The sequence below is a fragment of the Falco punctatus genome (genome assembly GCF_963210335.1).
Source record: "Falco punctatus genome assembly, chromosome: 1".
NCBI lineage: Eukaryota > Metazoa > Chordata > Aves > Falconiformes > Falconidae > Falco > Falco punctatus.
Genome location: NC_137580.1, coordinates 35,800,415 through 35,826,857, shown reverse-complemented (window position 1 = coordinate 35,826,857; position 26,443 = coordinate 35,800,415). Strand labels below are relative to the sequence as shown.

General features: G+C 45.3%; 2 protein-coding genes across 3 annotated transcripts; one reads left to right on the top strand and one right to left on the bottom strand.

Moving 5' to 3' along the window:
- Nucleotides 1–562: 562 nt before the first annotated feature.
- Nucleotides 563–2,961, bottom strand: HMGB2 (high mobility group box 2). Of its 2 annotated transcripts, none has more exons than XM_080373267.1 (5): nucleotides 2,816–2,961; nucleotides 2,174–2,344; nucleotides 1,853–1,998; nucleotides 1,593–1,767; nucleotides 563–1,123 (listed from the first exon to the last, which is right to left on the bottom strand). In XM_080373267.1, exons 2-5 carry the CDS (start codon nucleotides 2,321–2,323, stop codon nucleotides 968–970), a joined length of 627 nt encoding a protein of 208 aa, XP_080229393.1. In that variant the 5' UTR covers nucleotides 2,324–2,344; nucleotides 2,816–2,961; the 3' UTR covers nucleotides 563–967. The 2 variants fall into 2 exon arrangements, with proteins under 2 accessions (XP_080229393.1, XP_080229394.1); XM_080373268.1 differs by having other exon boundaries at nucleotides 2,900–2,922.
- Nucleotides 2,962–16,165: 13,204 nt separating this feature from the next.
- On the top strand, nucleotides 16,166–23,493 carry SAP30 (Sin3A associated protein 30). Its single transcript, XM_080373210.1, has 4 exons — nucleotides 16,166–16,843; nucleotides 18,245–18,367; nucleotides 21,031–21,129; nucleotides 23,162–23,493. The coding sequence occupies exons 1-4, from the start codon at nucleotides 16,532–16,534 to the stop codon at nucleotides 23,282–23,284; spliced, it is 657 nt and encodes a 218-aa protein (XP_080229336.1). The 5' UTR covers nucleotides 16,166–16,531; the 3' UTR covers nucleotides 23,285–23,493.
- The last annotated feature ends 2,950 nt before the right edge of the window (nucleotides 23,494–26,443 follow it).

Below are 26,443 nucleotides of genomic sequence, written 5' to 3'. Positions count from 1 at the left end.
TTCATGCTGTTCTGCAAGCTGTGTATTTTATGAGCAGCCACTAATAATGGGGGCCAGGGGAAGAGGGAAGGAGTAGGGAACATCTGGGAAGACATACCTCTAACCACATCTGTCTTGTGGCCAGCTTTCCTGTCCTGATACAGACAGCAGAAAAGGCCAGTAACCCTGAGCTCTGGGAGAGAAAGTTCCCAAGATTCACTCATTATCAGCTAATACTTCTAAGACCTGTGCTTCAGTTTGGGGAAAGAAAACAATCCAGGCATAATTATCAGCAACTTCAGTACTTAAAAAGATTATTCTTTTTTTTTCCCTCACAAGGCGATAAAAGCAAATGCTAGCATAAGGAAAACATCAATTGCAACTAACGGTAATATATATGGGAGAGAGAATTGTGGTTAAAGAAGTTTAAGCTTCTGGATAAACTCCATGAGACAATGCGTTAAGAGACTCGCCAACGTTGCAGCAACAGTGATAGCTGAAGAACAACGCAAAGCACTATCCTGCACAGGGCTTCAGCATTCTGGGAGTACCCAGCCTCTCAGAAACGTCAATACAACAGCAATCATGTACAACATTTTATTACAAAATTGTTAAAAAAAGTAATACAATGCAATATACTACAAAATATAAGATCAGCTATTAGGCTACCGCCTTTGTTTTACTTAGCTATAAAGAAACACCTGGCTATCAGTCACTTAATTTCAACAAAACCATTAAATATGCAGAAACATTCCACAACTTTTTCTTCTTCTTTTTTTTTTTTTTTTTTTTTTTAGTTAAACTGAACTGTAGCAGCCCTTGGCTACTACTTACATTAAAAATAGAGGTCTCCCTACAAAGAACCACATTACCTATACACAATTCTGTACAGATTTTTATACTGAAGCTAACAATGAGCTGCACTTGAGTTCACATTCTTAGCAAAATATTGGATTTTGAGCATAAATCTTTACAGCAGGACGTTCATTTATTCTTCATCCTCCTCTTCTTCCTCCTCTTCATCCTCCTCCTCCTCCTCCTCCTCCTCCTCTTCTGGTTCTGCTTTCTTCTTAGATCCTGCAGGCCTACCTGGGCCCTTTTTCCCTGCATCACTCTTGCTCTTGGCACGATATGCTGCAATATCCTGCAAGAAAAATGCTGTTTAGTTACTGCCAACGGAACTCTGAAGACCAATTTGTACTGTCTTCAGTAATTTAACAGTACTATACTGTGCGGATCAAATACAGTGTGTGCAGAAAAGTGAGCTTTCAACCTTGGGACTTTCGTGCTTACACCTCTGGACCAAGTAACACGCGATCTGGACAGGTGTAAGAGCTTTGGAGTATTGACTATGTATTCTACCAAGCAGGTGACCCATTTTCTGGAAGTATCTTACTGGTAAAACATCTAGACATGTAAAAACCACATCCAGGTTGACTGTAAGGGTTCCAGATACCTCCCCCACACCACACCTTTCCCTGCATTCTGAAGTCTGATGAAGGCTGACATAAACATTTAGAATTACAAACCATGTGGTTTCAGTGCAAAACAGAAGTCGCATATTATCACTGGCCTGTACGGCTTTAGCCATCCTTAGATCACTTTCACCGTACCTTTTCATATTTCTCCTTTAGTTTTGCAGCCTTCTGTTCATATGGCTGTTTATCTTTGGCTGACTGTTCAGACCACATTTCACCTAATTTCTTTGCTGTATCTCCAATAGACAAGCCAGGGTGATCATTCTTGATTTTTGGACGGTGTTCAGAACAGAAAAGGAAGAAAGCAGATCTAAAATGAGAGACAGTGATTAAGTGTCAGACTATTAAACCTAGTACTTCCCGCACCCCCCCCTTCTGGTCACAGAAATACTCACGGTGGTCTTTTAGGAGCATTGGGGTCCTTTTTCTTTCCCTTCTTCTCGCCTTTGGGAGGAACATAGTTTTTCATCTCCCTGTCATAACGAGCTTTGTCCCCTTTAGCCATTTCTTCAAACTTCCCTTTTTCCTTGCTAGACATTGTCTGCGAACACGCGGAGGGGAAAGAAGAGTCTGGATCAGATAAAGCACCCGGTGACCCACTAACGTGCGAGCAGCAGCTGCCACCAGGATCCTTCCCCAGCTGCCCGCAGCGGGGCGGGGGCCGGCTCGGCTCGGCACGGCACGGCGGGGGCTCGGCCCGGCACGGCCCCACTCACCTTCCACCGCTCCGAGCACTTCCGCGAGAACTCGGCGAAGTTGACGGACGAGTCCGGGTGCTTCTTTTTGTGCTCCTCACGGCAGGTCTGCACGAAGTAGGCGTACGAGGACATCTTGCCCCGCGGCTTGTTGGGGTCGCCTTTGCCCATGGCGAGGTCGGCGGCGGGTCCCTGCGGGGAGGGCGGCAGCGTGAGGGGGGCGGGCGGCGCGGAGCCACGGCCGGGCGGGGCCGCGCCTCAGGCCGCTCCCGCCTCCCGCCCGCCGACGCCTTCCCGCCCCAGCACGCCCCCTGCGGCCGCCGACCCCGCCCCGCCGCGGCCCCTCTCCCGCCCGCCCCGCGGCCCCTCCCGCGCCGCCGCCGGGCGCCACTACCCGCCCCCCGCGGCGGCCCGAGCGGGCGGCCCCAGCCCGCCCCGGCGGGGCCGCCCGCCTCCCGCCCCGCGCGGCCAGCCGCCCCCGCCCCGCCCGGCGGGAATCCCCTCCTCGGCCCCGGGCGCGCCGCCCGGCCGCCCGCCGCGGCCACCCCGCGCCCCCGCCGCGCCCCGGGCCGCTGCCGGCGGCAGCCCCTCCTTCCCGCTCTCCCTCCCGGCGCCCTACCCGCCACCGCCGGCGGCGGCGAGAGGGGCTTCGCGGGGCCTTGCCTGGCTGGGTGGGGCGGCGGCGGCTCGGGGCGCTGCTCCCTGCGCTGCTGCTGCAGCTGAATGGTGCCCCGGCAGCGCACTTACAGCCTCTTGTTTTCCACAGCCCTACCCGCCACAGCAACTTGACCCGCGGCGCCCGGGAACCCACCCCCCGCCACCGCGGATTGGCTGCCGCGCCGGTTCAAACTGCCTGCGGCCCCGCCCCCCGAGGCCGGCGCCGCCGGGGATTGGCCAGCCGCTGCTGTGGCGTCAGCGGCCGAGCAGCTCCTCGGCTAGGTCGAGCGCGAGGGGGTCGCTAGCGCTTATACTCGTTGGAACCGGTTGGGGTGAAGATAGCGGAGGGGTGGAACTAAGAGAGCTGGGCGGTGATTGGGGGAGGGGGACGGTTTTAAAAAACCGCGGGGGCCCTCGCCATTGGCCGCCGGGGGCTGCGCACGTTTTGATTGGGCAGAGCGGGATGCTGTAGCGTGGTTTAAAAATACAAAGGGAGCGAGGGCGGCCGGCGGGGCGGGCACAGCGAGAGGAGCCGCGGAAGGGGTCGGGCGGGGCGCGGGATCTGGGACCGGTCTGTGCTGGCGGCCTCGCGGGGCACGGCGGCGGGCGGCTGCCCTGGCCGCGGCCTGGCCGCCGGCAGAGCGTCGGTCCCCCTCCGGCGCTACCTTCCTCCTGCCCGGGGTGGGCCGCGGCGGCGAGCGCCACCGTCCCTCCCAGGCTCGGCGGGCCGTGGCTTCCCGCGTCCGGCGGGCGGCAGCTGTACAAACCGGGCTTTAGCCGCGCCGCCCGAGCGAGGCCCGCTCCCGAGGGGTAACGGCCGCCCCCGGCTGCCTGCCGCGGGGCCGGGGAGGACCCAGGGCGCGGCGCCCCTCGGGCAGGGGGAGGCCTGGCTGCCGGCGGGGAGCGCCGCTCCCCGCTCTGGGGCCGGCGGGGTGCGGAGCAGGGCCGGGGCCGGCTGCGAGGGTTCCCCTTCCCACGCCGCGAAGGGGAAGCGCCGCCGCTCCCCGTGTGTCGCCCCCTGGGCAGGGGGGCGGCGCGGGTCGGTGGAGGCGGGGGCTGCGGCTGCCCCTGCCGCTCTGCCCAGCCGCTGCAGCGCGCCTGGCGCCTTTGGCCTGGGCAGAAACCCGAGGCTTCTGTACGGTCGTTTCGTCTCTGCTTGCGATTTGACACTAGTCTGCACGATGTGGGTTTTCGGCTGTCTGGTTACTGTCATCCAGTTCTTTAATTAGCATCAGTTTAAGCGAATATTCTTAGTAATTGAAGCGGTTTCTAACGCTGTTGCTTTTTCAGGCGTAGCTTACAGCACTGGTGAAAAGCAGTTACCAAAGATGCTGTGCCTTCGGCAGAGTCTTAATCATATTAACCTAGCTCAATGGTAAAAAAAAAAAAAATAACCTTTAAAAGACAGCAGCAAGAACGCCTAAGTTATCTGAGGATACTGAGTAGCTGCAGGTGTGAGAAGGGTCAGTGTAGATATCCAGAGTCTCCCCCATTCCGGATTTGCTCAAGTATAAGAAACACTAGGTCTGGTCTTTCAAGCTTTTTTTTTCTCTTTTTTTTTTTCCTTCCAACGAGGATGTGTTAACACAGAACTGTTCACTAATATGGAGGTAAATGCTTCCTCGTTTTAAGCTTTATGTATTTGCCCAACTGCAGCCCTAAGAGACACAATGTAAACTGGAAAAAGTTGGTCAAAATTTGTGAAGAGGGAGATATGCAGAGACAGATATGCCCTTTGCAGGTGCTAAAACCTGTCAGATGCCAGTTATCTGAACTCTTATATCCACTAACTTCTGTGGCTATTCCTAACCTACAAACGAAGCTTACACTTCCCTTCTAAAATCAATGTATACACAAGGGATATTCCACATTCCAGTTCTGGCTCTTAATTTCTGTAAACCATTTCACCACTACTCAGTAGCAAATTAATGTTCTCAGTTCTATGGCATTGAACAAAGCGGAGGCCTAGACACTTTGCAAGTTGTTTTAATTTGTTACGTAGCTTTAAAAATGCCTTTACTTCATATGGTACTTGAAAAGCACTATTTTGTTTGGTGAATTAAGCTGCCAGATGGGTTACTCATTCACTTTGTGGTAAACCACCTGTATGTGACAGTTTCTTGCAGAATGTTTTCTAGTTAATAAAGCAGTTTTGTAGCAGATGGTAGAATCTTACAATACTAGTCTGTACTGAATGAATCATAGCACAGCCATTAGTATCTCTGGTGTAAAACCACTCTTTGTCCGCCAGTTTTACCTACAGTTCTCAATATCACACCCTTCAAACAAATTCATAGATAACCTTCTGTGTAGTTTACGAGCCATATGGGAATGTAGGTTAACTCCATCAAGATCAGTTTTACTTCTGAGTCCTCACCGATGCAGTTGAAAGAACAACGAAGCAATCCGCTAGGTTTCAGGAAACTGAGTTTTCTCGGTGTCAGCACTTCTAAAATAGTCATGACCTCTTGGGAGTTTGTCACTGAAAAGTTATAGTGATGGCTACAGGCACCAGAAATTATTTTAAACAGTTGAAAGAAGATTTTTCCTCATCTTAATCATCCAAATCCATTCTCTGTCAGTTCTTGAGCAACAACAACAAAAGCTTTATGTAAGTTTACTATGAACATGTTTTTACTCTTCCTTTTAACATTAATATAGCAAGTTCATGGAAAAAATTACTTTGGAACAGTCTTTGGAATTTATAGCATATAATTGCAGTGAGGCTTCCTCTGTTGCATGTTTTTGTATCTGCTCTAAGAGTATGAAGAAAATTCTTGTGGAAAAGCAGGTACGGTGAGAAAGTGTAATTACTTCCATGGGAAAAAATGAGACCTGCCTTTCAAATGATTTAATCGATTGTTTTAAGAAAGAAACTAGGTTCTTTGTGCTTTTAAAGATACTCTTTTTCTAGATTATCTTCACTGAAAAAGAAAGCTTTGGTACAATTAAATATGTACATAGAGTGTTATGTCATGCAACATAGGGCAGCGTAAGAAACCAAACAGTTGTACTCTAACATCTGTCTGTGTTCCAACAAGGAAGGCAGTATTGAAAATTTTCCACGCTTGAACATGATACTGGAAGCTGTCCACAGCAGTGCCGATACTGAAAGCTCCACGCAAGAATGCCGATCTTAGCCTGTCAGTCCCAAAGCTGTGCCTTCCTCCCAGCACTCTCATGCATGGTAAAGTGCTTCTCTCTGCGCCTGGTTCCACAATAAGCTGTTGCTGTTTTCTCATTACACCACACTGTTTCTTTTCAGACAAAACCACAAATTTTGTCTCGAGAGATTCAGTCACTGTTGCTCTTCTAAAGCAGTGATCTATGCAGTATTGACTTCGGCTGGTCCGCGTGGTTAATTTATTAACCACATGTGGATGACAGTTGTGGGGAAGAAGCATAAACTCCAGGACTTGAAGCTTACTTCTGCTTGAATAATTCAGCTCATGAAATGACTGTTAAGTTTTATAGCTCCCTGGCTTCGAGCCCTTTTGAGTCTTTAATCTCCTCCACAATTACAATTTTGGGCACTATTGTTAACTTCACTTAATCTTCAGTAAATTGCGTGTGAAGAGACATGAGCAATGTAGTGACTAGAAAGGCTGGATAGAAAGAAGAGAAAAGACCAGGCGGATGGTTACAGAGCTGAGAAATGGATTTAAAGAAAAGTATGTCACAGAAACAAAAATGTGTGATTGGAGTGATAATACTTTACATCATACTGTACCTCTTGGCTTCTGTGGGCAGCTTCTACAGCTTTTCTGGATACTCATGTCAGTGTGGACAAAGCAAGGAAACATAACAAAGACCTTTTATTTGAATTAACATTTCCATCGGCAGATCCATTGCAACAGATACCATTCAGCTGAGGAAGCTGCAAACTACAGTTGCATGACCTTAACTCTGACCAAACTTTCATTCTGATGTGTGTTATATGGTGACACTGTCAGTTGGATAAAGAAGCTCTCCCCTGTAGCAGAGACTCTGCTATTACCCAAATTCCTGTATGGGATATGTTTTAATGTAGCCTTAATGGCAATAAAATTCTGCTTTGGAAAGTGATCATTCTTGCCAGATTACTGCTGAAGAAGTCTTGCTTATGGGACCTCAGAAGTCGGTGTTTACCAGATGAATAATGAAAGCGAGTTACAGCTGCTCTCAATTTTAATGTCACCCAACTTCACTAACAGTAATGGAATATGTTGAAAGAAAAAGCAAATTTAGCTTTAATCAGCTTTTTTGTTGTTGTTGTTCTAGAAAAAGATTAAAATCCAAGACACATAAAGCATTTAAATAGGTCACTGCTTTAAAACTCACTTTTTAATGTGAGTTAAGAAGTCTACAGAGAGCAGCTATGTCTTTTAGCCTATTTCATGTGAGCATCTCATATTAGGTAGATGGTAGGAGCTTTAGGATGAGAAGCAAAAAACAGAACTACCTAGTCTACTGCTTACCTAAATTCAAAACTCACTTTACTGTAGTGTTTTGGTTATAAGCAGCTACTTTCTTTGTACTGTGATAAAAAACATACATAACTGCAGCTGCCCAAAAGTTAAAAAAACTGGTATTTCGGTCAATATCTTAAAGAACTGCGTTTAAGCTAATACATTAGAACTTTTCCCATTTTTCTGTTGTTGTGTAATATGCAAATAATAAGTATTTATAGAAATGAAATCTATTTACCCTTTAAACATTACAGTTTTATTATATGGGCTATGGCAAAGCCTGCATAACCAGTTAAGCAGCTCATAGGTGAATGGTGGCTGTGTTACACGGGGCTGGTTTAGTCTGAAAGCTCAGGAACTTGTTTTGAGTTTGTGCTGTGTACCCACCTAAAACAAAGGCAGCCTACATTAGACACTACCCAGGGCAGCTGCCCAGTAGGGACTGAAACTGCAGTGGTCATATGTTAGGAAGTAAAACAAATCTCTCCTGGTACTAATGCAGATAATATTAGGAACATGGGCAGTCATGGTCACAGTAATTGTTAACTGAACTTTTTCAGTCTTAATTTGGCAAGAAATTTTCTTGCATTGGGTTTACAAGCTTTAATTTTTTTATATATTTTTACTTTTCCTAAACCTCACTTTCACTGACTTTCTTATTTACATTTAAAGTAACACTCATGCAACATTTTCCCCTTGAGATCTTAATAAGCCTCCTTCATATCTTGCTACACTGTTAGTCCCTTTTTGCAGGTATGAGAAGAAAGCAGTAATTTGCCTTTGCTCATCCATTAGATAGTTTCACAGGCAGTTTAAAGGGGGTTTGAAATGTGGATAGCTGTAATCCACACTATGAAATCAGTTTAAATCGGTAAAAAAAAGTTTTGATCCTTCTGTCCCCACCCCATAAACTCTTCCAGCCTTGATAAGCATTGGTACTTCACCTGAAGTGTATACATGACTCACTCTTAAGAAATAAAATGTCATTACTAATAAAAATGTGATGTTGTTTGGGAATTGGAGAACATCATTCTAGGCTTGGGGGGGGGGGGACTTTTTTTTTTTTTTTTCTCCTTCTAAGCAGTAAGACAAAGGGTTGGACTGCGTCTGGCCCGGGAGGTGTGACATCCAGCTAGCAGATCCAAAAAGGCTGTAGTTACAGTCCAGTTCCCCAATATCCCAAGCACCCACCATGCAAAGCTAGCTGCTGGTGCTCACTGCTGCCAAAATGAAGTACCAGTCCACCCACGGTGACTTACAAATGCGGAAACCTCTACAGAACAAACCAGATCATTTTGTTTGTACCTTGTCCAATCTAAGACACTGTTTTATTCTGCAGTTTTGAGGGCTAGAAATTTAAAAGCAAGCTGAACCTGGCAGTGGAAGCTGTTTCCTATGTAATTGCAGCTCTAAAATTTCTTAGGAAAGAGAAATAAATGAGTGGGTTAACAAGGCTGCATGCCATGGGCCACAAGAGGAAGGAGGAATCGTGCTGTCCTGTCTCCCAGAGCCAGAAGAGAGAAGCAGGTTTGTCTGGTATCTGCCTGGTTCCTTGTAAGCACTGCGATACTCGTCAACACATTGGTCTTGTATCCAGGTAGTGGAAAAACTTGAATGAATATTAACAAGTCTCGTTAAACTTAAATGGGTCTCAAGTTTTGGTTGTGTGGAGTACATCCTCTGCTGTTGCTAATCAGACACCGTCTTAGTAGAATAATCTGTTATTTCTGGCAAATAGCACTGTCATATGTGTCATAGAAATGATCATAGGATACACAGGTAATCTGAGACTAGAAAGAAAATGCTCAGGAAATTTTGAAGTTGTTGATTCAATCATCAGTCTCATTTTTAGTCATGGATCCTGGGGGATTTTCCAGCAATCGATGATATAAAAGTATAGTTTCTCTGGAGGATCCCATTGTATACCCTACTCTATACTGTTAAGTGTTTTACAGGAACAAGGAAGGTTGTTTCAGTGATCTTATGCTACTGGAAAACGCGTATGTTTATAACACTAGCCAAAAGCTAATGCTTCTGCTCCACAGCCCTGACTCTTGTGGGAAGGAAAAAAAAAATCTTTAGGAAGTTTGATAGTAAACCCTTGCGCCTATGATTAATCCTCATCATTTTCATTTAGTGTGACCATGTGTGAAGTTAAGCAGAAGCTCTTCCTAGGTACTGGCAGGGATCAATGCCTAGTACAAATGAAAAAGAAACAGGGAGCGGTACAGTCACGCATCTGGAGAACAAACAAGGGTATCTCAAATGAAGTTGTTCTGTGTCAAAGAAAGGCCAGCTTATTCAGAGCTACCAAGACACTAAATTGCAGACCAAAACATGTCTTTTCCAGGTTTTGAAAGTTGAAAAAAAGAATCCTTGAAACCTGTGAACTCCCAGCTTCAGTGTAAACCTTTAAGAGAGAAACCATCTTGATGAATACACTCCGGTTTGTAGGCTCAATCATGTGTGATTTTTATGTCACTACATTTTATACTAATAATTAGCATTTATGTTGTTATATTATTGTTATATGTACAAATCTTAAAAGCATAAAATCCCCATTCTCCTTTTCCAGTCGTTAAAAATTACTTTGTATACAAAGATATGATTTGTTTTGGAACGGACTTTCATGATATAACTAGAAAAACAGATAATAACAGAACAAAGAATTTAAAGTTGCTGAAGAGGTAAGAGATCTGTATTATTTTCCTGATTTTGACATAATTTACAAGATCATGTAAAATCCAGCTCAAGCAGTCACTTCTGGAGAGAGGTAAGGGTCTGTCTGTGGATAGCTGTAATAGCAGAATCAGGTCTCAGCTGTGGTGTTTATAAATATTAACAACCAAACACTTGGATTAAAAAAAACTTATAAAACCATATCTGTTTAAACACTGAAACTGGAGCGTGGGGTTCTCTTTTTGTGTTTTGTGCTTTAGGATATGTCCTTGACCAGGTTTCAAACTTACCTTTGCGACTGTAAAAGCTAGAAGCTTTATCAGGATGTAAGCTGAGGCTCTTAACGTTATCTTTCAAGTACGGGAGTTGAAGTTTGAGGAGCATTAGAGATGAACGGCAATATCTAATGGAGAAGCAATGCTTTTGATCAGCTGCTGTATGTTAAATGAATGATAGCAGTAGGTACTAGCCAAACATAGGAAATCTGGTACATTCTGCCTAGTGGCCATTTTTGTGAAAAAAAAAATTGCAGAACATTTTATCTGATCCATTTCCCATAATATTTCTCAGCTAAGGGTTTATTGTCAAGTAACAATAGCAAAAAACAACTACAGTTCAAAACTATTGTTTCACTTGAGTTTGTGGGAGTATAAGCCTGTATCTTTTACGGAGAACGAGCTCTGCAGGAAGTCAGGAAAACATTTAAACTCCAAGCCCACATGCAATTTTACTCGTTTTATTTTTATAAAAATATCTGTGCTAGCATCGGACTCTATTTTGGTTTTACTGACAAATTGCAAATACCTTCTAAAGACCTTCTAAAGCATGCATTCTGGACTCTGGTGGAAGAAGTGTTCACCCGCTCCCAAGGGGCACTTAAAACCTGCTGTTAACTTCAACAAGAGCTAAGTCAGACCTACAGATGCTTATGACTATACTGCAAAGACAAGGGCACCGGAAGAGGCTTGAGGGCTACAGAAGTTTCCCATTTTCCTTTCTGTAAAATGAGTCTGTATCAGAAGATGACATAATGGTGTAAAGGGGCACTGTAGTTTCTAGGACCCTCTGACAAAACTGCGAAGATGGTGTAAGATGCATTATTCAAGGCAAAAAGCAAGTAATTAAAGACAGCGTTGAATCTGAATTTCTGTAAGTAGAAAACAGTGGCTCACAAAATGTAAGACTGTAGGAAAGAGTATACAGGGCTTTTTGTGGTATCAAGATTGCATTAGAGACCAATAAAATTTGCTGAAAAGACACGGCAGTTTCTCTTACAGGCAAAAAAAGCCCCAAAAACAGCTGAGCAAGCCCTTTATTTCTTTTCAAGGGATTAAAAAATAACTCTTAAGCAATATACTACATCAGCCTATTACTCATAGCTAAATTTTTGTTGCATTATTACACAAAACCTCTGGGGGTGATACTTTTCCACTATGCATTCCAGATAGTTGCATTACATTTCAGGAAAGCACTAACAATGATTTTGTTGGGTTCCTTTCTGACTGCGAGATCTCACATAATGTGAAACAAAATGTTGATCAAAGTTACCTGGACGGACAAGTGATCAGTGACTCTGAAACAAGCAGATGGATGTACACCTTTAACTTGGCCGAAAGGGAGCTTGTGAGGAGGAGGGGTGTTGAAACCCTGGGGGTACCTCAGTGCAAAGCTGGAGGTTGGCTTCTCTGCTTTCTGTGCAGTTGTTGTGTTTGAAGTATCGCACTTAACTCATACTGCATCATTTAAGTCCCCCAGCAAACAATTTGCCACGTACATTTGACAAAGAACATCCAAAGTTTCTGCACCAACGTTTCTGTATTTCTGCACGTAAGAACAAAGCCTTCTAACAGAAGTTTCTTTGATGCCTCCTGTAACTAATGGCTTATTGCGAAAGTGAATTGGCACAAACCATTAAGGGGCATGTATAACAAATCTTTAAAGCTTTTACAGTACGCAGGCTTATCAGTTTTAATCCCGTAACACCTAGATTATTCTTAAAATAATGTTTAGTTTTGGACCCTGTTTACTGCTTTGAATCTTGTAATAAAAGCCTGTGTTATGTAAATTCTTTCATATGCCCTTAGATTCTATTGAACAAGGCAGAACGCTTAAAAAAGGAACATTGGCTTCAAGTGGGTTACTCGAAGACCTAGAAATGCCAGTTTCGCACCAATATCACTATTTTGGTTAAAGGTATGATTTTTTTCTCTTACTGTATTACTTGAGTCATATACAATAAGTTCTATGTGTGCTAATACAGATTGTTTTGTTAGACAATTAACTACCTGAAACTACATTTTAATTATCCTAGTGTAAAACATAAAGAAGTAAACCAGACAAACAAACAAAAATACAGTCTGTAGGTGAGTCCCAATACTCCTGTGCTTTAGGGGTCTATGCTTTAACAGATTTGGACAATAAATTGGAGGCAGCGCAACAGGCAGTAGCACAGCGAGTTGGTGCCAGAGTGGGAAGGGAAAATCAGAGATTCAAAAACCAGAAAAAAGAGAGAAAAATAAAAATAATAGGACTTGTTTCTGATAAGGAAGGAGAGATTTGCTCACTGTTCTTTATCACAGCCCGTGACTGCCCATTGAGTAGGTTGCTTTTTTATCAAAAGTGCCAGGGTGTGTAGTGGAGTTTGCAGAATTTTCAGTGTTTTAAAGGAAGCTGTTTTTCATTGAAATACTTGCAATCCGAAACAAAGAAAATGTATATTTGCTGTGGAAAATGTATACCAATAGTTTTGCTTATTATTCCATTTGCTAACAGGATAATTTCAGGTGCTGCACACTTAGACTTCAGCTGAATGGTACCTGTTGGGGAAGAGAATAGTCATCCCCAGTTGAACCTTATCATGTGAAGATGTATACACAGTTACAAGCCACATTTCCTTTCCAAGATTTAATTACTAATAATACGTTTGCAGTGAGCTTCCAATATATCCAAAGCAATACGTCCGACTATTATTCTTCTCTCTCAAATTACAAAACACATCAGTCAAAAGCTAACAGGAGCTGGGACATATGGCATCTCGGAGAGACACAAGCTGCTCAGCTTCCACCTGTGCCTAGACCACCTTGGTGCCAGGAGGAGCCACTGAGTCCCACTGACTTCAGAGCCTGGCAGCTGTGAATTCAGGCACACTTTTCAAGATGCCATAGCTCCTGCTCTTTCTGCATGCCACTTAAAAGTCATCTGTGCTATGTTTTTGACACCCACAAGGGATGTAGATTACTGCTGCCTTCCGTACAATTCCGCTCTGCTTTGCACGTGGCCCATAAGTGCTAGTGAAATCTCATGTACAGAGGAGTTGCTGGTTTGGAGCTGCTGTTTCCTTTGAGCTGGTTTGATTTTTGAAGTTTTACCCTAATCAGTATATTGGTGCAATACTGCAGGTTTTTATGTTTATGTTAAATCTCTCCCTATATATGCTTTAGTTATACCTGAATATTTCTACTAACCACTACTAAAGCTTATGTTGTAAAATCATAATTTCAGATTACATACCCTATGAATGATATTTTTTTTTATTTCACAGGCCCCGAACTACACAAAAGTTTGCAAATCCATCCTGTAGTAAGCTTCCTACTGCCTGATAAGCCCATCTAGCTGCAGCTCTCTGTATTTTTTGATCCCACATATGATGCAAGATTGAAAGTGACATGATTTCTTTGTTACTGTAAGCAGGCTTTCATAGCAAACGGCATAGTCATCCCCCTGCACCAGTTGCACGGTCCTGCCCTTCCACTGGACCTTGTGTGTGCTGGGACATCATGCAACCGAGCAGTAAAGCAGATCGGGGTTAAACTTAACTGATTTTCTTGTTGCTGGTCTAGTTGTAACCCTATCCAGTTTGCAGTGCAGCCACAGAAACGCTTTTACAGGCACAAAGGATGGGGCACAGGTGTCAAAACGAGCAGCTTACAGCAGAAGCAGAACCATCTTTCTCAGCTCCACTACTCTCTTATCGTGATCTAATCATGAAACTATGATACTACTCTACTTGAAATTCAGCTTATAAATTAACACATTGGCAAGCATCACCGGGTAACATAATCAGTCTTTTAATTGCTCACAAACTGTACAAAGAGGATCAGAAACGTTTAAAATGCACAAGTGATCGTTCCGTTATACCAAATCACAGCAGACAGATCCCGATTGACATATTTTACGCTCAGAGTAAGGTCAAATGCATCTAAAGAAATAAAAGGCACCTCAAAGTACATAGCCTAAGAGCTGAGAAATTGCTATTCATGACCCAGATTTCCACTGAAGAATTCCTGGAACTCACCCTTGTCCCACTTTTCCCAGCTCATGCTTCCTATGTTTTTCTTTAAGGTCTGCTGTTATTGTTATTGGTGGTGGTTGTTGGGTTTTTTTTAATTTTAACATCATTGTATTTTTTGAAAGCGTGAAATCGCAAGGAACTCAAAACGTGAGTTAAACAGTTGTTGCCTTAGATTGCACAGCAGCAGAGCCTGGAATTAAACCCAAGCACTCCACATAGTCTTCAGCTCTGCCAGTAACAAAACAGGGTTTGGTATTTTTTCAAAGTCTTACCCAGTTCCTCCTCTAATCACCGAAACGTGCCTTCTAGGTAACTGCTGTCTCTGACGTTTCGCTCAGTTTTGCTTCAGTTACTGTATCCTTCATTCAATTGCAACTGTGGGAAGCCTGAAGTGGGACCTACCCTTGCTCTCTAATGCCAGGTTATGCAACCAGATCAAGCAGCCATCTGCAGCGCAAACCGAAACTGCACTATAATCGTGTTCCCGGCTCACGCAGAACTTCAGCTTACGCAGGATCTGTGTCTCCTCGAATCATTCACCGGCCTCCTCGCTACTCCCTCTCCTCCTTCTGCAAGCTGGAAGCGCACTTTGCAGCAAGCAATACGGTCAAATATTTCAGTGATTAAATCATTGCGCTTTGAATACGGTCAGCTCGGATGCTGTTTCCGAGATTTAAAGTAATATTTGCAGCAGTTCAAAAGGCAAGCAAAACCTCACCCTTCACTGTGTGTGCTTTGAATGAGCTTGAAGAAAGATAGTAGGTCAAAACTCGCTGCTTCTGCTGCTCTGCTGTCAACAGCTGAATCGTTAGGTGGTTTGGTGCCAACGCATCTCTTCTGTAGTTTTCCAAACTCTCAAAAGTAAAAACACTTAAGCTTTTATCAAGCACTTTCACGGAATCTATTTTAGTTAGTCATGCGCGCAGCAAGGTCTTGGTTCAACACCAGTGAAAACAATTCTGCATTCTCAGTCTTTTATTGTCGTTAAAGTCACCTTTATTAAACAAAAAGTTCTTTTAAATGACAAAACTGGGAACTCGCGCTGCAAGCCTTCTTTGTCTTCAGAGATCTTCACTGCAGGAACGCAAGGCGGACCCCGGATTACAGGCGTTTTGTAAGCGGCTTTAACAAAGGCCGGGGGTCCAGAGAGGCGCAGTCGGTGGCTGCGCTGCGGGTCCCGGGGAGCTGCCTCCTGCCAGCGGGGCCGCAGCGCCCGGCACCGACACCGGCGGGGGCGGCTCTGCAGCCACGGCCGGCAGCGGGAGGAAAGACCGAGACGGAAGATAGAAAAGAGAAAAATGGGGGGGTGGTAAAGCCGTGAAAAACCCTAAACAAGCATCCCGAGAAGCACGACGCAGATTAAAACATTAGAGCCGCAGAAGCCACGGGGGCAGACCCACGCCGAAGCCGAGCAGGGAGAAGAAGCGGGGGCGCCCGAACCCCTTTAGGCACGCTGAGAGGCAGCACCGGCCTCCCCCGCTCTGCCCCTCGCTTTCCCGCCTACCGCCCCACCACAGCCAGGCCTGGCCGCCGCCGCACGGCCGCCTTTCAAATCCCAACGGCCGCGCCGCCGGGGAGGAGCGACCGGGGGCGGGGGGGAAGCAGGAGGCGAGGGGGGGGGGTGCGTGTGTGTGTGTGTGAGAGAGAGAGAACGGCGCCTTTTAAAAGTAAGCTGAGCCGCTGCCGCCACTCCCGCACGGCGGGCCCGGCCTCCTGGCGGCGGGGGAAAGGGGAGCGGAGCGAAGCCCGCCGCGGAAAGGAGCAGCCGCCGCCACGGCGGGACGGCATCGCCTCAGCAGCGCAGAGAGGCGCGCCGAGCCCCCCGCCCGCGCTCCCGCCTCCGCGGTGCATCTCGGGAGTTGTAGTTCTCCCGCCGCACCGGCCGCGGCAGGCGCAGCGGGAGAACTACAACTCCCGAGATGCACCGCGGCGGGCCAGCTGGCATGCGCGGGCAGGCGGGGCGGGGCGGCGGGCAGGTTGCTGTTGTTACATAGGAAACAGCTGAAGAGTCTCCACATGACAGGGGGGGGAAGAGGAAGTGGGGCGACCCGCGGGGCGCCGCCGCCGCTCCGGTAGCCGCGGGGCTGAGGCTAGCGGACAGCCGGCGGGGAGAGTCGTTCCCGCGACGTGCGGGCTGGCCGCCCTTGAAGGGCGGGTTCGCGCCCCGGTGCCGCCGCTGAGGGGAGGCAGGGAGAGGGGGGGCGCCCCGCCGGGCCGCGGCGTTTCGCCGGGGAAGTTTGGCGCGGGGCGGGATCCCGCCGCCTTCCTCCGGGCTTCCCACCGGCCGCGGAGGTGGCGCCGGCTATGAACGGCTTCGCCCCCGAAGAGGTGACCCAGCGCGGGGCGGACCCCGCCGCCGCCGCCACCGCCGCCGCGGCGGCGGGTAATGCGGGCTCTGCCGTAGAGGTGCCGCCGCCGCCGCCGGGGCTGGCTCCGGCCGCTGCCGCCGCGGGCTCGGTGGGCGCCGGGGTTGCGGGCGGCCCCGGGGCCGGGCAGCTGTGCTGCCTGCGGGAGGAGGGGGAGCGGTGCGGCCGCGCCGCCGGCAACGCCAGCTTCAGCAAGCGGATCCAGAAGAGCATCTCGCAGAAGAAGGTGAAGATCGAACTGGACAAGAGCGTAAGTCCGGGGAGGGGAGGGCACACCTGGGACTGCCGCATGCCCCCCCAGGCCCCCGCTGCCGGCGGGGCAGGCAGACAAAAGCCGCCGGCGGGTCCGGCTCCGGCCCCCAGCCCCGCTCCGCGCGGGCCGGTTGCTGCCGTGGGTTACTTGTTTTGGGGGCTTTTATTAAAAGTTTAGGGGTTGTGGGTTGGGTTTTTTTGGCGGTGGGGAAGTGGTGTTTCCCGCTTCCCTCCCCCCTCCCCTTTTTCCCGTAGCACGGTGGAGTTTGGCTGGTGGTGCTGGAGCACGGCCTCAAAGTGCGCTCCCTCTGCGGGAAAGGGAGGGGGAACTCCCCTCCCCCTGTCCCTCCGCTTGTTTCAGGGGTCCTCTCCCACCCCGCAAGAACCGGGGGCATCGACTGCATGTGTGTGTCCCCCGCCGCCCGGTGCAGCCGGAGCGGGACGAAGCGTGGCCGGGAGGCGCCGCTCCCCCTCCCCGGCGCGGAGCCTGCATGGCTCCCGGCGCGCTAGTTTGTGCCTGTTCCTGGCGAGGGCAGCGCTCGGCTGCTCCGCCTCGTGTTGCGATGTTGCACGTCTCCCCTTGCCACTCTATCTTCCGCTCGGCAGCCATCAGGCGCCGCGCAGCGCGGCTCGGGCCGGCTGGGCGGGGGGGAGGGCACGGCACGGCCCCCCCGGCGGAGCTGCAGCCGCCGTTCTGCGGCGTGAAGCGCCCGGGCGGTGCGGAGTGGTGCCTGCCTTCGCCCGGTCCCTGGGAGCGGGGAGCTCCCGGTGCGGGGGGCAAAGCAGCTTAAAATGCGCGGCGGCCGGCCTGGCTGCTCCGTGCCCCCCGGGGGACCCCCGCAGCCCCCGGCCCCCAAACGCGGCTCCGTGCGGGCATTGCCAGGAAAGCACCCGGCTCTGAAATTCGGGGCCGGTGCGCGCCTGGGAGATACCCCAAAGCGTGCAGACCCCTGCAAAGGTAAACTTTTTAAAACACAGACAAAAAAACCAGTGCGTTGCTTGACCTCGCCGAGGTAGTGGAAGTGAAAACACGGAGGGAAGGATATTGATGGGAAAGGAGAGCGGGCCTTTTGCCCTCTAAAGAACAAGTGAAAGCTTGTTTTTCGTTTTCCTTCCCGGTGCCCGAGTTGCAATGCGTCGTGGCTGGAGGGAGGGTTGTACTCGTGTGGCTCTGCAGCCTGTTACTGCTGCATCAGTCGATGGCAGCAGCACTTCGGCGTCCTCTGGGCCAAGCCGGTGGCGGTGAGCTGTAGCACAGCACGTTATTCATTTTGAAGAATCCGGTATAAAAACTTTAATGTGACTCTGGTTGCTGAGGGGTTGTCTCTGTACGTGCGTTTATATTGTAAGTCTGGGAGATAGGTGGATTTGATTGAAAGACGCCGTATTACTCTTCTAGGCAAGACATCTGTATATTTGTGACTTCCACAAAAACTTAATTCAGAGTGTGAGAAATAGAAGGAAGAGGAAAGGCAGCGATGATGATGGTGACTCACCGGTGCAAGACATCGACACTCCAGAGGTAGCTAAATAGCAGTGTCTTTTCTAATTGTTGTGTTAACCTTGTTCTTACTGACTACCTAGTCCACACAGGTACTGTTTTCCCACTCTTACAGCTCTTCTTATTTGGGGTGTGTGGAAAAGAGAAGACTCTTAATTAACTCAGTCTTAGTATAACAAAATCTAACTGAATTTTATGGTGTTTTTTCTGTATTAATTGTGCAGAGTGCAATGAACAAAAGTCCTTCGATTATTTTTAAGTGTCTGCTGGTTCTCTCAAGAAAACTGCTGTTCTCAGCTTTCTCCATCTTAGTGCTTCCTCTCCAAAGTGGTGCTCTGCCACATACCAGCAACCTCTGTCTTCTGCAGGAGTTGACAACTTGAAGGGAATTGCACACAGGGCTTGGGATATAAATGCTTCAGTGCCTCATCCCTCTGATCCTTTCCTTCTGTGGTAAATGTGTTGCAGATGGCTTTTCCCTTAGTCGCGTTAAACACAAAGTTGAATGCCGGTAGCTCTTTCTTTTTACCTCGTTGTTGGGGGGGAAGAGGCATTCAGGGAGCTGTGCTAGAAAGGAGTGGGAAAGATGGTGGTTTTGCAACCTGTTAGCTCCACTGCAGACAAGTGAAACCTCACCCATTAAAAAAAGTGAACTACAGCTTTCAACCTTTTTTGTAGTACAGTGGGAAAGACTGCAGTTAAGGCTTGCTTTTCCTGTATGTGCTCTGGATTACTTCTGCTGCAGACTGGCTTAGCAGGTGCTCTTCTGTGTGTTAATTTTGAACAGAGGCTGTCATGCCTACCTGGTTCCTTCTAAAAGGGATTTTATTTTTAAAGCATTCTCCAGAAATTGCTCTAAGTGTTAATTTAATGGCATCCTTATGGTCTGCATTTGTAGATATCAGCAGCATAAGTGATGAAACTTTGTACAAGAATCCATGCCTAAAGGCATGTGGCTGCAGTCTGAAGGCTCTGGCTAAGAGGATTTTAGGGGATTGGGAGTAGTTTGATGCTGGGCTGTGTTATTTGTCTCTTAAATATCTGGGATTGCTGCTTTAAGTTTTGTCTAAAGCTAATGCTCTATGTGGCTTCAGGTAGCTCTGGCACAGTGGTAATCACAGCTCTCCTGCAAGCCTGTCTTGTTTTCTCATGCAAGAATTATAAAACATGTCACAAATGATGGATATCTCCAGAACAAGAAAGCAAGCTGCTTTGGTTTTAGTTGTTTTTTTTTTTTTTAATGGTCCTACTGCAGGAAATAAAACTGCCTGGGAAGTATTTTTGAGGATTTTCAACTGGCAATTTGGACAAGGTCAGTACGTTCATCCCACGTAATTACTGTATGCCTTAGATGCTAGTTGGCCCTTGATCTTTATTTTCAATTGCTATCCAGTTTATTAAGGAAAATTATCATTTTTCTGAAGACTTGTAAGGCCTTTCCATTTCAGTTTCAGTCATGGCCATCGTTACCTGTTAGAAGTGATTCCTGCAGGAGGGGAAGAGGCTTCTGCAGTGCTGGTAGCTTCTGGGAATTGGTGGAAAGCTGCTGCTGCTACTACTCTGTGTGATGCTCTGGGGTATGGGTTCCCCACTGTGACTTGGGAAGTGGAATTTGTGCTGTGTAAACTTCAAAATACCAAAGGATACTCATCCTTTATCATGCAAGGCAGCATGACATCAAGTCTGGCCAGGTTACCAAGCATGCAGTAGCACTGCTGTTGTTTGTATTCTGTAATAAGGCTGCTAAATGAGTTTAAAGCAAAAATGAATGCCTTAACCAATTTTTAATGCAGTGAGTTTGGAGAATGCTACTGTAACTGCAACTGATGTAGCAGAATTTCTCATTCGGCCTGCTTTCTCAGCTTGCTTTCCCACTCAATCATCTGATTAAGCTCTCTTACATTGTCAGGGAGGGTGGGAGGGTAAGCTGTTGCTGGGAGAAGTGGCTGTTGATGAGAGTTCTTGGGATTCAAAACCGACAGAGTACTGGGTTAAGGTTGTGTATTTGTATCCCTAAGAGGACCTTGTGCAATTCTTTCAGCTGTCAGCTCGTGCTGAAAAATAGTTTTGGACAACCGTGCCCGTGCACATAACTCCTGCATTGTGCTTATGTAGCAGGGATGTGTTTGGAGAGCAAGAGCAGCTGTTTTCTTCTCTCACCTCAAGCCAAGAAAACTTTGTGCTGTAGACTTCCCTGATTCTAGTATGTGCTGTCTCATGGTGCAGATGTGCTATATCTTGCATGTGACTTGTGTAAAATTTGATGGCTGAAATTGCAGAGCAGGGGCCTCCTTTGAAATGTCATCTTCATAGATGTCTCAAAAGTTGTTACTGGGCTTTGTGTTATCATGCTTGAACTGGGGAACAAACAAAAAAAAAACAGAACTGAGTGAAGTACAATAATGAGTTCCAAATATTGTCCACAGCTGAAGGGAGGCAGAGCCACGCTTGGGAACAATAAAATGCTCTTAAACTGAACTGGGCTGTTTTCCTTTCGGCTAAAAGGTGCAGGGTAGAGCTTGGTTTTTGTCAAAATGAGATCTGCTGAGCTGACTGTTTACACTTATGTATCTAAGATTCCAAAATGTTTTTGAGAGGCAAACTGTTAATGACTGAATCCTGTTCAGTTACATTAGATTATTTTTCCTTCTCCTCCCCCCCCCCCCCCCCCCCTTTTCTTCTAGGTTGATTTATATCAGTTACAAGTAAACACACTTCGAAGGTACAAAAGACACTTCAAGCTACAGACCAGACCAGGACTCAACAAAGCACAGCTCGTTGAAGTACGTATGAGTGTTTGTTCCATAATAGAAAATGTGACTTGTTATGGCATGTGGTTTTCTATACCGTGGGATCCTTGGATAAAGAGCATATGTAATCTGGATTTTAGAAGAACAAAAGGGAACTACTTATCTAGCTTCCTTCATTGGCTGCAGCTCCTGAGCCAAGTAAATCAAAAGTAAAAGCTCTTTCCAGAGGAAGAAACTTCCGAAAGGAGTGTGTGCCGCTCAAAAACAGTGTTGGAACAGTAAGATGAACTGGGTGTCGCTGAATACCATAGAATCACAGATTTATGGTCTGTGTATCAGTCGCACCTTCACCCCAAGCGTCCTGCTGAAAAGAACTGGAAGCTGAGAGGTGGCAGCAAACTTCTGGCAAGGTTCAGACTTTGCAGTAACTGGCTGTTTGAAGCAAACATATGTGTTACTATATATATAAAGTATAGAAAGCTGAAAAACAGGCTTCTATTGATAATTAGTTACCAATAAATAACCAAAACCACTGGGATCTGCCGTCAGAAAGATAGAACTTTATGAAATATTTCTAAAGGAGCTGAAGCTCTGTGTGAGTACAGCTGTATGTAAGCATCTTGACTGCGTGTGAGTGTAATTTTAAAGGATTTGTCCTGCGCTGCAAGATCCAGTTAGAGCTTGCTGATGTAACTACATGGAAGAACTCATGATCTTCTCTAAACAGGGAGGTATAGCCACTGATTTTTCACTTTTGTGCAGTGATACACTCAATTGTACTTCTGTGCAGACATTCTGTTGTCCTCTCCCTTAATCTGTGCGGATTAACGGCAAGGTTCTTAAATGTGTGGGAGATCTCAAGGCTGAGAACAGTGCCGCGGCCGCTGCAGTCTTCTGGTTTTTTAATATGTGAGTTGAGGTACAGATAAGCGCTTGAATTAGCAGGACTGTGATTTGAAAAAGCACAAGGACTTTTTGTCCTCCAAAAATGGTGTTTCTAAGGGTCTGCTTTAGGTACCTCTCATGAGGTATTTGCACTACTTGTTCTTACGCTGCATGGTGTGCGTGGGCAAAGCTGCTTTGGTCATTGGCTTGGTTTGACCTGCAGGTATTTGTGAGCCATAGCTGCAGATCTTCTTTAGTTTACAGTACATGATTCCTTGTAACCTGTCCTAACATAAAATAGACACTCCTCTAGCTGTTACAAGTCCCCTTCAAAGGACTCTTGTCAAACTGTTTCTCTCTGAATTTTTTTGGGAGTTGGTTTTAGAAACCTTCCTAACTTGCTGATGAGGCTAAACATTTGTATACTTGTATCCTGTGGTAATTAAATAACCAGTCCCAGGTTTCTCACTTGCCAACTTTAATCTACAAAAAAATCCTGCAAAAAGCCAGAGAATAGACGCAGGCAGGTATAATATTTTGTGTGTTTGCTTTTAAAGCTGGAGTTCATTTTGATGAAGGGGAAGACTTCTAGAATGACAAAAGTGATTTAAGGACTGTTTAGAGATTTTCATATTTTAGTAGTTACAGCATGGTCAGTTTTCATTAATAGCTCTGACTTGAAGAGCTGAATGTTCAATTATAATTCTTGAAGATTCTTAGGTGTTTCTGTATGTGACTTGATACAGACACACACCACCCTCCCGAGTGCTGAGCAGTAGCCTCTCATTTACCTGCTGTTGCTCTGTTTGTATTCTATAGTCATTACTTCCTTTATAGTTGAGCTTTAACTACACAGCTGTAACAATACTCAAAATTGTTTGTTTTGAGAACTTTTTCTTTTTTTTTTTGAGGTTGTTTTTGTTTTCTGAAAATTTTCTGAGTTTTTAAGTTTGGAAATTAAGGTACAATCTGCTATATTTAATTCATAGGTCTCAATATTAAAATGGTTCCTGTTTATCTTTTTTATGACTATTAAAGACTTTTGAAGAGAAGTAGCTTTTTCTTTTGTAAGCTGCTCTATCAATCTTTTAAACTTTAATGAAGTTGATTTAAATCTGTATCTTCAGTTCTTCTGCATATAAAAGTGGTTATTTAATTTCCTTGCATTCTTCCTTTTTAGATAATTGGCTGCCATTTTAGGACAATTCCAGTGAATGAAAAGGATACCTTGACATATTTCATCTACTCGGTGAAGAATGATAAGAACAAACCAGATCTAAAGATGGATAGTGGGGTTCACTAGACGGAAAAGGTTGGGACTGAGACTCAGGCTGCAAATCAAAAGACTGAGGTTTTGTGGATATGCAAAAGCTTTCTTTGTAACTTTTTCTCCCCGGAGAGTTTGTCTCTTATTTTTCATAACCTTGCTGATTTGTTTGAAAACAATCTCTTATGAAACAAATTGCCTCAGCAAAAGTATTTTAAATAAATATCACTGATATTGTTGCTCAAGTTGGGTGTGTCTGTAACTTATTTAGTGAGTTACTTGTACCTAATAGTTAAGCTTTGACTAATTATGTAATATTAAAATATTTTTCAATTTAAGTGTGCCAAGGATTTATTTATGAATGTACTTCAAGTTCTCATGATGCAATGCCTTTTAAAAAAAAAAAGCTGTAGCAGACTTGGCACTAGGTTCTTTTTCCTAAGGTAAAAGGCTTTAAATGACAGTTCCAGTTGTTAACTGGGCAGAAATGGCTGAATAACACTTTCTTTTTCTCCCCTTTGGAAACAAGAATTGATGGGGGCTTTTCAGATTTGTTTATTCATCTTGTCATTGCTGGGATGTATGCTTCCGAGCACTGAGGCCTTCCTGCTGCTATATTAAAATGGAAAAAAAATGCAGCTCTCAAATTTCAAAGCTGTAAGTACAGATGAAAAGACTGCTGCAGCTTACTGTGCTGAGAAATCCTTCCACTCAGTAAGAAATCCTGTAGCTGCTGACTTTTCCATTCATCTAGACAGACTGCTGCTAAGATCTTAATTGGAGAAAGATAGAACCTGTGCTGGGTCAATTGTGGTATCTTCTAATAGACATACTGTTTCATTGCATGCATTAGCTCAGGCTTGTTTAAAGAAACCAACCAACCAAAAAAAAAAACCACCAGAAGTTATGGTAACATATGAGAACAATACCCAGCAATACTTCTGCTTTTAATTGAGTATCGAAGTCTGATGTTGAAGACTATATTATTAATGACTTACTGTTTTGTCATGTAACTCTTGTGCCGATCTAAACGTGGTGTATGGAATATGATTTCTTTCTGCTTTAAGCTGTGCACATAGGTTGAAGAAAAGGCAGGGGGAAGACTGTTTTCATCTTGAAGCTGTGTTCTCCTCTGCTTTAACTTGTTTGTTTAGCATTTGATGGAACTATTAACCTTATCAGGTGTTTAAAAGCTTTTTCTTCATTTGGGGAAAAATAAGAAAGCAGTATTTCTATGGTCTAATCTGCTCAATGTTAATCTTGTGAGTTTTTCAAAAACTACTACTTTGGGCATCACTGCAACCAGGTTGCTCTTCTTTGGTTTTTTTGACCTGTGACACTTGATAGAACTGAGTGATGATAAACCCTAACCTCAAACTGGCTGCATTCCCAGTAGCTCTCGGTGGCCTGATTTTTCACTTGCATTGTCATGTATTTCCACAATAAACTTATGCGGTGTTGGCCTAAGTTCAAGGCAGTTAGTGATATCTAGCTAGTGGCAGCTAAAATTGGTAATCCTCCAAAGAGGTGTTTTAGTGCCCATTTCACTACAGTGACTGTGAAGTGGTTTGCTAAATACCCTTTGCACAAATTCAGCTTGTTGTTTTCAAAGTACTTGCATGAACAGCCAGGGAACCTGGTCAGGGATGGGACATCCGAAGGATAAAGGCTCTTTCTCTTAGTGCGTGGCCAATGTTCTCACCTAGGCCTGGCAGAGAAACAAAAGCAAGTTTTTATGGGAAACTATTATTAAAGTAGTAGCCTATGTGACACTGTCCTTCTGCGTGTGGAAAGTGGCGAAATTTTTGCTCCAGTGGATTATGGATTTTCCAGGAGCTGTGGAAGGAAAGTAACTGAAAAGCATTTTCCAACTTTACTACCTGGATTTGCATCTGCCTTAATTTTTTTGCTACTGCTGCTTTGGAGAGTGTGAATGCCAGGCATATGCAACATGATTCATGTAGAAACTAGATGGTACAAGCAACAGAAGTTACGTGCCCTTATTATTGCTAGCAGCTTACAGAGGGCTTTGCACAAGAGCAGATACCATATGTTTCCTTAGCAGAACACTGTCTTTGGATACTTTTGACTGTGGGTTGCCAGATTTATGGGGTGTTTTTTTACCCTTAATTGATGATTTGGTAGAAAGCCCAAATGACTCAGGAATAATTACTATATAAACCAAGCTTAAAAAGCCTGGTGTTAACAGTCAGTAGCCTAAAAAATTACTTGGCAAAAAAAGTACATGCAGATTTACTTGAAACATTTATTATTAGCTATGTATAATAAGTAACCAATGCTTGTTTACTAACAGAGGAAGAAAAACAGTCACTGTGATACTTCATACTGAATGTGAAATAAAACTGGTAAACCGGTGGTAGCAGTTTTCGTGGTATAGCGGTGTTAGATTATTAGATGAACAGGATACTTTCTGAGTGGAAAAGGCTCAATAGTTACATCAGTACTACACACTTTCCATGTGACTGACTTGACAGCTACAGAGGTGTTTTTATATGTAAGACAATAAGCCTTAAGTTCAAGGGCTTTTGTTAAACTTAACGACATAAATTTTTGGCTGTTTTTCTCTTGCACAGTGTTTGGTATTGGCAGGTGTTGAGGTGACCATGTATCTACAGTCTGGATTAAGATACCCCTTAAACATAAAGGCAATTACTTCTAATGTTTTGAGATACCTCTTTGTCCTCAGTTTCCTAGCTATTTCCTTACAGGGCTAGCCTAAAAATAAAAAGCCAGCATTTTAATTTAATTATGGGGTACTGTATTTCAAACAAGGCTTGATTAAAAAAAAGCTGCTTAAGTGTGGATTTTTATGTTGCCTTAACAGACCTTGCATCAGTCCCATCTTCTTTAGATGTCTTTTTGAATGAATGAAAAAAAAATCCTATTGTAACTGTTGTAGTATTTTAAATGTTCAAGGTTAAGATTAAGCAATTTCAGGTTTTACAGATTGCATAGTTAATGCAGGTCACCAGTCAGACATAATTAAGACCACAGTGTGCCTTAGTATTATTAATGTGAGTTTTACCTATTTTTTTTTTTCCCAGTGGAATTTTCAAATGCAAATAGTGAAAGTCTGTCTTTTTTATGTGCATGTTTTTTAAGATACCTCAATAGAACATGAGTGCTTGTCCCTGGCACTTCTGTCTGCAGAAGTGCCAGGGACAAGCAGCTTCA

Excerpts from the sequence above, each read along its gene's own strand:
- HMGB2 (XM_080373267.1), bottom strand. The coding sequence starts at position 2,323 with ATGGGCAAAGGCGACCCCAACAAGCCGCGGGGCAAGATGTCCTCGTAC. Across the intron at positions 1,999-2,173 it reads AGTGCTCGGAGCGGTGGAAG|ACAATGTCTAGCAAGGAAAA; the intron begins GTGAGTGGGGCC and ends GCGTGTTCGCAG. Across the intron at positions 1,124-1,592 it reads TAAAGGAGAAATATGAAAAG|GATATTGCAGCATATCGTGC; the intron begins GTACGGTGAAAG and ends TTTTTCTTGCAG.
- SAP30 (XM_080373210.1), top strand. The coding sequence starts at position 16,532 with ATGAACGGCTTCGCCCCCGAAGAGGTGACCCAGCGCGGGGCGGACCCC. Across the intron at positions 16,844-18,244 it reads AGATCGAACTGGACAAGAGC|GCAAGACATCTGTATATTTG; the intron begins GTAAGTCCGGGG and ends TTACTCTTCTAG. Across the intron at positions 21,130-23,161 it reads ACAAAGCACAGCTCGTTGAA|ATAATTGGCTGCCATTTTAG; the intron begins GTACGTATGAGT and ends CTTCCTTTTTAG.